This window comes from Microtus ochrogaster, linkage group LG4, assembly GCF_000317375.1.
Source record: "Microtus ochrogaster isolate Prairie Vole_2 linkage group LG4, MicOch1.0, whole genome shotgun sequence".
Taxonomy (NCBI): Eukaryota; Metazoa; Chordata; class Mammalia; order Rodentia; family Cricetidae; genus Microtus; species Microtus ochrogaster.
Genome location: NC_022030.1, coordinates 3,521,444 through 3,532,997, shown reverse-complemented (window position 1 = coordinate 3,532,997; position 11,554 = coordinate 3,521,444). Strand labels below are relative to the sequence as shown.

The following is an 11,554-nucleotide window of genomic DNA, read 5'->3' as shown; positions in this document are numbered from 1 at the left end:
AGTAAAAATTATTGGCAACTAAACAATATCAAAATCTCACATTCTGGAAGAAAGCTTCAATTAGCTGAAGGTTAGACTTCTGCTAGATACTGTGGTGATAGTAAATTTGTCTTTTAAATAAAGAACTGGAGGGCTTCCGAGATGACCCCCCCTTCAAGGCCTGAGTTCAATCCCAGGGACCCACATGGGGAAAGGAGAGAACCAGTGCTTGCATAAAATTGTCCTTTGACCTCCACGCACTAGCCATTGGATGTGCACATACACGTTCACACACACACACACACACACACACACACACACACACACACACACACACACACAAATAAATAAAACAAAGAGGAAAGAAAGAGCAGAAAAACCGCAACAGAGGCACAGATCCCTTCAAAGTCCTCATCAGTGCATCATCTTGATCATGGCAATGGCCTATTCTCTACTTAGAGCAGAGCTCTATTCAGAGTCCTCTATTCTTCTTAGGCTTATGAATAGCTTGTATTGGATTGGATGTGATGATTAATAAATGCAATACCAAATATGTTGTGTTTTGAATCCATCAGTATTTCAAGGGAAGATCTGTTATTAGTGATTGCTGTTGACTGCCTTTTGTTGACTTCACGTTTGTATGACACATAAAGTGTCAAATTTTACATTTCATTTTTCCTCCTGAGGAGGAGAAAGACTTGCCTGCACATCTGGCTGGCACAACACACAGACACTTTCTGTGTCATACAAAAAAATAGCCCCCTACTAGCCTTCTTTCTGAGTTTAAGGTATGAATGTAATGCCAATATTCCTGAAAAGTTAGTCATCTATTCTTTAAAGTGAGCACCAGTGATCTTAGTGTAAGTTGTAAGCAACATTCTCAATGAAAAACCAATTAGAGGAAAATAGATACTAGAATCCCTGACTTCGTTTTTAAAATACTCTCTTACAAAATTTTAATTTCAGACATGTCTGTGTTCACACGTGTTTTAATATATGTATGTAAAGTCTGTCATATTAAATATTTTTATTTAATTTTTTTATTTTTAACATAGCAACAAAAATTAACATTATAAATAATAGTCAACGTTTGTTTTGACCTTAGCTCACAGCAGAGTTAAAAGTAATCAGATTAAATATTAGTCTTGCTCAAACGCAGCTGGAAGACGGCCCTGTCACTTTTCTGTAGACCCAAAGCTGCCTCCTATCCACACTGTTTTTCTGCTAAGTCAGTTCCTCACAGCATGAAGAAGTGGAATGGTCAAAAGGACTAAAAGCACAAAATAAAAAAGATAGAAAAATTCCAAAAAAGAAACTGTATAAGCTAGGTAGAGAAATGGGAACTAATCTAGCATATTAGAGCCTAAGAGATTTGGTCATTTTGTTTTCATTTTTCTTATTCTTTGACCACTTCATATACAAATATATATTTGGTTATTTCATCCCCTATTACTTATTTTTGCATTATTTTTTTTATTGAGAAAAGGAAAAAAAACCCAAGTTTCCGCCTCCTCCCAGCCTCTCATTTCCCTCCCCCTCCTCCCACCCTTCTCTCCCTCCCCTCACTCCTCTCCCCCTCCCTCTCCAGTCCAAAGAGCAGTCAGGGTTCACTGCCCTGTGGTAAGTCCTAGGTCCTCCCCCCTCCGTCCATATCTAGGAAGGTGAACATCCAAACTGGCTAGGCTCCCACAAAGCCACCACATTACGTAGGATCAAAACCCTGTGCCATTGTCCTTGGCTTCTCATCAGCCCTCATTGTTCTCCATGTTCAGAGAGTCTGGTTTTATTCCATGCTTTTTCAGTCAAAGTCCAGCTGGCCTTGGTGAGTTCCCAATAGATTAGCTCCACTGTCTCAGTGGGTGGGTGCACTCCTCGTGGTCCCAACTTCTTTGCTCATGTTCTCCCTCCTTCTGCTCCTCATTGGGACCTTGAGAGCTCAGTCCAGTGCTCCAGTGTGGGTCTCTGTCTCTATCTCCATCCATCACCAGATGAAGGTTCTATGGTGATACACAAGATATTTGTCAGTATTGCTATAGGATAGGGTCACTTCAGGTTCCCTATCCTCAGCTGACCAAGGAACTAACTGGGGACATCGCCTTGGGCTCCTGGGAGCCACTCTAGATTCAAGTCTCTTGCCAACCCTAAGGTGGCTCCCTTAACTAAGAATTGTGCTTCCGTGCTCCCCTATCCAACCCGGGAAAAAAGGATCCCCTATTACTTTTATTCCTTCCCACTCTCCATGAAGCTCTCTTCTTCTCAGCAAGTGTTCCTCTATTTTACTATTTTTTTTATTTGTTAATTTGCTCTGTGTGTGTGTGTGTGTGTGTGTTCTGTGTGTGTGGGGTGTGTGTGTAGTGTGTGGTGTATTGTGTGGCGTGTCTGTGCTTGTGGTGTGTGGTATATGTGTGTGGTATATATGTGGTGTGTGTGTATATGTGGTGATGTGCATGGTGTGTGTGTGTGTGTGTGTGTTGTGGTGTGTGCTGTGTGCATGTGGTGTGTACCTACCTACTGGGTTTAATCAGAGTCACCTGTAAATGCAAGGCTGTGGGTTTATGTACTGGAGCCTGAATAACTTAATAGTTTCTACAACACTGAAGAATGCTTCCCACCTCTCCCAGGAATCTTCAGCTGTCTTTATCTCCTCAAGGATGAGTGAGTGGGACCTCATGAACATTTCTCCCATCTCTTGATTAGTTTCTAAGATGAAATGATTTGGTACATTCTCCTCCTCTCTTTCCCTTTATCCCCTGCACCTCAACCAAGCACTTTAGTGAAACTATACAAATCATTGAAGTTAAAATAAATACACCCTTTCCATACCAACATCTTCTCACTCTGAGTGGAAACGAAAACCTTTCAGGACTAAGACAATTATTCCTTGGTTTTATCCTAGGTCCCTGGGCTGTCCAGCCTCTGGGTTCTGCCCGTCCAGGCAGTGTGAAAGATGTGCTCCTCTCAGGATGTGGGTTTCAAGCTGGTCCAGTCATTGGCCACTTCCATAATTTCTGTGCCACCTTAACCCAGAGTATCTTCTAGGCAGAGCAAATTGTAGGTCAAAGGTTATGTGGCTCGGTTGGGGTCCCAACCTCTCCAGTGGACATAGTGACTGGTCACAGTAGATGACTGGTTAAGGCCCTGCATTTCCTGTTGCCGGGAGTCTTAGGTCGGGTCACTCTCAGAGATGCCTGGGAGTTTCCAATTGCACTAAGTTTCTAGCTCATCCCAGAGATGCCCCAAGATTCCAGTTGTCTTTCCCAGTATTCTCTCCCTCTCTCCTCCCCCAACCCGATCCCTCCTGTTTCCATTCCCATCCCCATCCAACTCCCCTTCCCCTGTCCACCTGTGATATTTACTCTATTTTTCCTTCCCAGTGAGATCCATGTGCCTCCCCTTGAGTTTTCCTTGTTCCTTAGCTTCTTTGGATTTGTGGATTAAAGCATAGTTTTCCCGTCTTTATTATAACTAATATCCATTTATAAGTGACTATACACCATGTTGGTCTTTCTGGGTCTGGGTGTCCTCACTCAGCATGTTATTTTCTAGTTCCATCCATTTTCTGGCAAACTTCATGACGTCATTGTTTTTAACAGATGAGTAATAAATAAATACTCCATTGTATAAACTTGCCACATTTTCTTTATCCATTCTTTGGTTGATGGATATCTAGGTTGCTTCCAGTTTCTGGCTATTATGACTAAAGCTGCTGTGAGCATTGTTGAGCAAGTGTCCTTGTGGTATGGTAGATATACCCAGGAGTAATAGAGCTGGGTCTTGAGGTAGGTCCGTTCCCATTCCCAGTTTCTCACCATATTGATTTCCAAAATGTCAAGAAAAAAATACTAATGATAGTCATAAAATTATTGCCAGAGAGGGCTTCACCCAGCAACTGATGGAAACGGGTGTAGAGATCCACAGTCGAACATTAGAAGAGAAGGGTGAAGGATTATGGGAGCCAGAGGAACCAAGAACAACACAAGAAAACTCACAGAATTAACTAATGTGGGCTCCTAAAGACTCACAGAGACTCAAGCGCCAACCAGAGATCATGTGAGACTGACCTAGGCCCTCTGCACATATGTCACAGTTGTGTAGCTTGGTCTTCTGGTGAGTCTCCTAACAGTGTGAACAGGGCCTGTCTCTGACTCTTGTTAACTGCTTTTGGGAATCTTCCCTCCTACTGGGTTGCCTCATCCAGCCTCATTAGGTGAGGAGATGCTTAGTCTTACTGCAACTTGATATGCCATGGCCCGCTGATATACATGGGAAGCCTGTTCTTTTCTGAAGAGAAAAGAGGAGGAGTGGATGGGAAGGGGGAGAGGGGAGGTTTGGGGTAGGGATTGGGAGGAGAAACTGTGATTGGGCTGGGAAAAATAAATAAATAATAAAAAGACAATTGTTCTTTCCTTGGATATCATCAGTCAATATTTAGTTTAGTTCCATATGTCAATATATTTTTAGTATATCCAAGACATCAGACCAGAAATTATTGTCCTTCATTTGGAAAAAAGAAACTGACATTTGCCGGGACACTGAAATACACAGACTATTATGATATCCTCCTGGGAAGAAAGTTAAATAGTAATTACGTTGGGGATCTGTAGTGAAGACTTCTCCTAGCATCCTGGACCTGCCCTCTTCACTGCAGCCCTCTTGAGAGCAGAGACAAGCCTACATAAGCAGGTATGTTAATTCTCTGCACTGGACTTTCCAGAACTTCTTGCATCACACCCGCCAAGCCACCAAAAGAGACTCAATGAAGTGAAACGAACACAAGAAACAAAAGGTACCACATCATAAAAAGAATTGGAAACATACTGACCGTTTTTCCTTAATACAAATGTTTGGGATTTAGAATGTGTTATACATGGGTTATAACAGAAAAAGGTAGAGTTTCATTTTCCTAACTTGAAAATAATTATTACAGTATTCCTGTGAAAGGCTTTAATATTTCCATCAAAATTTGTTCAGTAGCGTTGACAAGTTTCCATGTGACATATCAAATGCTTTTGCTTACTTCAAAAATTATATGAGGCATGACTCAATAATTGCAAGGTATTTTGGTAATGCTAAGACACATTTTCTTCTTTGGCATCTTATCTTTACAAAAATAACATGTACTATTCAAATTACTTCCAGATGTTGTGTATTATTTTAATATTTTCCCCTGCAAGCAGCATTTACTAAAGATTTTCTGTCACTCCTTGCTTGTCAAAACTGCTCCCTCATTCCAAACACACAGAATGCCCACACCTGAAATGTCAGATCTCTATGATCTGAAAGAGTTCTTGTCAATTCAATGAGTATACAGATAGCATGGAAACATTGTGAAGATCATCTTTCAGGGAATGGCCTGATTTTTTTGTTCCAAGTCAGGAAATGAGACCAGGACTGGCCTACAGATTATTTTATTTGGACAGACTGAGGTCATAAATACCTTTGCTGCACATATAAAACAGTAATGAATCACATACAGAAAGTGATGAAGGGGGTTCACTGGAAAAGGGACCAGGAGAGCTAGATTATAATACTGGTTCTCCTGTGCAGCTGCAGTGGCTACTTCAAGATCTGAGATATTTCATATGTGTGGAGCAGTTGGGATAGTGTAATGAACCAAACGGAGGCTTGGCATAATGGCTATAATAGTTTTTGTCTGTAAGTCCAGCATCAGGGAGGCTGAAGAAGGAGGGCTTCTGTGGGTATCAAACCAGCTCTGGTTACAGAGTAAGACCCTGTCCCCAAAGCAAAATAGAACAACATAAAAGAAGGATTTGGGGCAAGTAGTTTTGAAACTTTCAGATGGCCAAAATTTTTGCATTTATCTGAGATTTGCTTGTATTTGAAGGGGAGGCAGAAGGAAAGGATTTGTTTGCTATGTTTTAAACAGTGTTTTCTGTTGTCCAATTATCTTAACATTTTCCAAGACAGATTACTGAATGTTATGAGTCAGAGTGCTTTACTAATTAGATTTCAATGCTGTGTTGGAGCTAGCTTCTTACTATTTAGTTTAACAAGTGATTCCTGCCTTAAAGATGGCTTCGTTTTATGTCATCAGGGTTAACAAGTAAGTGGAAAGCTATCTCTCTCTCTCTCTCTCTCTTTTTTTTTTTAGAAATCTACTTTAAGACAAGGAGCAGTGCTAGAAGGCAAAGAGTGTCTGAAACAGTCAGAACCAGACTCACAACTCTCTCATTTCTTTGGTTACATCAATAATTTTGTGAGATTAATTCTGACAGGGGAATTTTTTTGTTTTTGTTTATTTATTTATTGGTTTTTTTTTTGGAGACAGGTTTTTCTGTAGCTTTGGAACCTGTCCTGGAACTAGCTCTTGTAGACCAGTCTGGCCTCGAACTTCTTTTTAAAAAATAGTATCTGACCTCTGCCTTTAATTACAGCACTTGGGTGGCAGGAGAAATTTTGAGTTAAATGGCAGCCTGATCTACATAGAGGGCTTCAGGAAAGTCAGAGCTACCCAGAGAAATTCTGACTTGAAAATAAACAAACAAGCAAGCAAACACCCCCCCCCACACACACTCACACACACAGGCTTCTTGAAGATAATATTGTTTATTCAAAGTTCTCCTCCTCCTCCTTCTCCTCCTTCTCCTCTTTCTCCTTCTTTTTTGAGGCAGAGTTTGTCTGTGTAGCAATTCTGGCTGTCCTGGAACTAGCTTTGTAGACCAGGTTGGTCTTGAATGCACAGATATCTGACTACTCCACCTCTTGAGTGCTAGGATTAAAGACATGTGCCACCACAAACCAGGCTAGAGTAGACATTTTCAAGACAGTGTGGAGACCAGGTGAGGGACTGAAGGGAGGGGAGCCTATGGAAACAGATGTTGAAATATACACTTGATATACTCACGGGGCCATAGACTGACCTGCCTGTCAGTCAAGGAGTGTTTCCTAGACTCCCCCTTTCATCCTCTGAAAAAGGTAAGTCTGGTCATTATGAAAGATGTGTTTCAATAGCTTCCTTGCTTCCTACTCCATGTCTAACACACCCTCCCACACTTAGTTTTAGTAGATAATTTCTGCTCTACTAATTTCCAAATAAAGCAACATTTCATGTAAATTATAAGAAAAGCTCACTACAATTCTTTCTTACCTTCTGCCCTGCTCTATGGAACAGAAGCTTCTCAATCCAATTGTTTGTAAGCGTCGAGCATCTAAAAATTGGCCTACACCTACCAGCTTTTCAAAAAATGCTCAGAAAATGCACCCCTGCCCATTGTCAACAAACAAGGCTTTTGTATGAACTAGGAGTTGTTGCTGCTTTTTATTTTTGATGTTGTGAGTATAAGCCCCACACAAAGTTATAAAATAAACTCATGGGAGAAATGTTTCCCTCGTCTCTACCTTAGCTGTCAGTGTGACACCTGAATATGGTCAACTGACCGCCAGCCCTGCAGCCATCTTCACATGGTGTTTTTTGTTTCAGTCTTCAGTGTTGACAGTAGAGAATGAAACAGAAATTATTGAGGCACAAATCTTAATGAATATACTTTATCTTTCCTAGTACATTTCACGCCATTCATGTTTTATAACAAAGTCTTAATCTATTTTATGAAACTACTCATAAACATATCCTATTACCCTGTTGCTTTTAACTTAGCATATTTAACAAAAATCAACACAAATCTCTTGGGACAAAATTTTCTTTTAGATTCGGAATGTTTTGGAGTCTGTAAAAACAGAATTTACAACTGAGAATTTGTGCTTAAAGATTCTCATTTGTCTGTGTATTTATTTGATTCTGAACTGGTTTTTCTCTGGAACTCAGCATGTAGCTCAGTCAGATTTGAGATTCTGGCAACCTCCCTTCCTCAGATTGTGGAGTGGTGGACTGAGCCACCACTCTGTATTTTGAGACAATTTTTTAATGGGTTCTATAGAACTCAACATTATTTTCTGACTCGTGGAACTAGAAATAAACAGAGAATCATAGTTAGTGCTAGTTCTAGGTCCTGAAATTGGAGAATTGGTTAGGAGAATGACAGTATCTGTATTACTCAGTGACATGCACAAATATTTGCTTTCTGTGTTAGCACTCTGGCTCACAATTTCATTTTGAGCATAGTTTACGATACTTTCATTTTTAAGGCTAAGGAAAATAGCTTATGCAGCTGAAGTTCAGTGCTATGTCACTATGTCTTTTGCTGCAATGAAAGTGTTCAGCAAACTTTCAATTGATTTTAATTGCAGAAAAACACCTTGCATTACCTGTTTGACTTTGGGCACATAAATGTGTCTGCAGACTTGCCAACTTTATCAGCTTGAATAGAGAAATAAAATATCCCAGTGGTAAACTGTTTGACATGATTACTTATAAACAGTTTTCTTTGACAATATGTTATTTCTGGTGCCTAAAATAGTTATAGAATTTTTGCACGTGAAGAATTCAAGCTAATGAACAAATACATAGGGAAAAACTTTGCAGTTTGACTTATGATTTTGCATATTAAGTGTTTTTATGGTGAGAGATATGTAAGGTTATTATAGTTCAAGTTCTGGGGATGAGGTTGCTTATGATAAATGTCAACCAAAAAATTATGGGAAATCTTCCAGTTCGTTACAGGAATAAAAACAGTATTTAGGGAAACATACAATGAGTAAAGGGGAGAATGGATAGACAAAAATAAAAACATTAACACAGGGAAGCACAAACAGTTGAAGCTTTTCATTTTTCTTTTGTGGCAACTAACTCAGAAAATAAACACAGTAGGTATAATTTTGAATTTTTGAATTACTGATATTTAGAGTGAATTAATGCAGAAGACTTCAAACATTGTTGTACTCCTGGCAGGTGAAGTTCTCTGTGATGATTTGAAGAAAATAAGAAATCCCAACATCCTCCTGGACAGGAATTGAAGGATAAAGCACCATGGATCTAGCATACATTCCCGAAGACTTATCCAGCTGTCCAAAGCTTGGGAACAAAACCTGTCCTCCCACCAATCGCTCTTTCCGTGTCCGTATGATAATGTACTCCTTTATGACAGGAGCCATGATTATCACTGTCTTCGGAAACTTGGTAATAATGATTTCCATATCACATTTCAAACAGCTCCACTCTCCCACCAACTTTCTGATCCTCTCCATGGCAACCACGGACTTCCTGCTGGGGTTTGTCATCATGCCTTACAGCATGGTGAGATCAGTGGAGAGTTGCTGGTATTTCGGGGACAGCTTTTGCAAATTCCATGCCAGTTTTGACATGATGCTAAGCCTGACCTCCATATTCCACCTGTGCTCCATTGCCATCGACCGGTTTTATGCGGTATGTTATCCTTTGCACTACACTGCCACCATGACGGTGTCCGTGATCAAGAGACTGCTGGCCTTTTGCTGGGCGGCCCCAGCTCTTTTTTCTTTTGGCTTAGTTCTGTCAGAGGCCAATGTTTCCGGTATGCAGAGCTACCAGATTCTTGTTGCTTGCTTCAATTTCTGTGCACTTACATTCAACAAATTTTGGGGGACGATACTATTCACTATCTGCTTCTTCACACCTGGCTCCATCATGGTTGGTATTTATGGTAAAATTTTTATTGTTTCCAAACGACATGCTCAAGCCCTCAACAGTATGCCCGAGAATACAAAAGGAGAAGTAAGAAAAAACCTGTCTAAGAAAAAGGATAGGAAAGCAGCTAAGACCCTGGGCATCGTCATGGGGGTATTTCTAGCGTGTTGGTTGCCTTGCTTTCTGGCTGTTTTGATTGACCCGTATTTAGACTACTCCACACCCATCATAGTGCTCGATCTTCTGGTATGGCTTGGGTATTTCAACTCTACTTGCAACCCCCTCATCCATGGCTTTTTCTACCCGTGGTTTCGCAAAGCTCTTGAGCATATCGTGTCAGGAAAAATATTTCTTTCCAATTCAGAAACTGCAAATCTCTATCCCGAAGCACACTAAGAAAAAAAAAAAAACAAACCCTGAATTAATCTGAATTAAATACAGGAAGTGACACTAATTTGACCCTTACAAATCTAGGTGTGATGGTGTGATGAGAATTAAACCACATGTTTGAATACAGTTAGTGTCACTGTGTTGAGAGGATTAAGAGGTGTGGCCTTGCTGGAGGAGTGTCACTGGGGGGTGGCTTTGAGTTTTCTATAGCCCAGCCATCTCCAGTTAGGTCTCTCTCTCTGTCTAGAGCTTGTGCCCCAAGATGTAAGCTCTCAGCTACTGTTCCAGTGGCTGCCTACTGCCATGCTTGCCCTTTGAAACTGTGAGCCCCCAATAAACAATTTCTTCCATAAGTTGCCTTGGTCATGGTGTCTCTTCATAGCAGTAGAATAGTAACTAAGGTACCAGGTCACGGCAAACACTGGTCTATCCATGATGTTTCAGCAACTGCAGCTCTGTGAGCTACCTAAGCTCCTTCCCACGATTTTAATTGGTTAATCGAGACATTCATTGGTTAATTAAATCTGCATCCAGAGTGCAGTTAGTTCTGACTGCTAAAAACAACAATAAAAAACCATACAGAAGAAATATGAATTGTCACATAGAATAAAGACAAGACGAAGACTGACTTCAAAATAAAGAATTTAAAGTGCTATCGGTTTTGGATCCTGTCTAATTGTGCTTTAGGAATTCAAGGAAACACTGGTAAGATTCATGGAAGCTCTTAGTGAACCGCTTTATTTGACTCAATTCTCTTAAAAACCTTAGCTCCCATATAGGTGCTGGTTTCCTCTCTGACCGTCTCCACCCTCCCTAAGCAGATTGCATTAAGGATCTCCTTTGCCCAGAGTTTCCATAGTCTTTACCAGTGGGAAACAGGAGGAAGGGGTCAGTGGGTAGAGGATGGGTGAAACGAGCCAAGCTTTCCACATAGGTATCTTTCTGCAAATCTGCCCCCAGGGCTGGCTGTAGTCACCAGGATAGGCCATCTGGTGTCCACACAGCCACCTGTGGAAATTCTGCTACTGGGCCCTTCCATTGCCACTCTGGTTTAGCATGAATGCCTTAGGTACCAGACTGTGTCTTGCTGTTTCCCTTAAACCAGTGTGAAGGAGGAAGGTCATTGGTTAAGTAATAAAGAAACTGCTTGGCCTCATAGGTTAAAACATAGGTCGGAGGAGTAAACAGAACAGAATGCTGGGAGGAAGAGGAAGTGAGCTCAGAGGCCATGCTCCCCTCTCCTGGGCAGATGCAATGAACTCTGACCCAAGATGGACGTAGGCTAGAATCTTCCCTGTAAGTGCACCTTGGGGGCTACACACATTATTAGAAATGGGCTAGTCCAGGTGCGAGAGTTAGCCGAGAAGAGGCTAGATATAATGGGCCAAGCAGTGTTTAAAAGAATACAGTTTATGTGTTGTTATTTCGGGTAAAGCTAGCTGGTGGTGGGAGCTGGGTGGCGGAATGCAACCTGCAGCTCCCACAACACCAGTGGCCACGTTTGGCTTTGTAAATAGTTACTTTGTTAAATGTTCCTCAAACTGCAGGGTGGGGGCACTATTTGTTCCCTGTTGAACATCTCATGAACTGGGGCTTCTCGCTGTGCCAAGAGCAAGTTTTGAAAGTCTCCCACAGGTAGCCAGGTCTGTGCAAGGCTGACTTGGC

General features: G+C 41.2%; 1 protein-coding gene across 1 annotated transcript; it reads left to right on the top strand.

Annotated features, from left to right (window-relative positions):
• The first annotated feature begins 8,863 nt into the window (after positions 1-8,863).
• On the top strand, positions 8,864-9,895 carry LOC101986398 (trace amine-associated receptor 3). Its single transcript, XM_005360926.2, has one exon. It carries the CDS (start codon positions 8,864-8,866, stop codon positions 9,893-9,895), a length of 1,032 nt encoding a protein of 343 aa, XP_005360983.1.
• The last annotated feature ends 1,659 nt before the right edge of the window (positions 9,896-11,554 follow it).

Bases quoted from the DNA above. Each gene is read 5' to 3' on its own strand.
- LOC101986398 (XM_005360926.2), top strand. From the start codon at position 8,864: ATGGATCTAGCATACATTCCCGAAGACTTATCCAGCTGTCCAAAGCTT.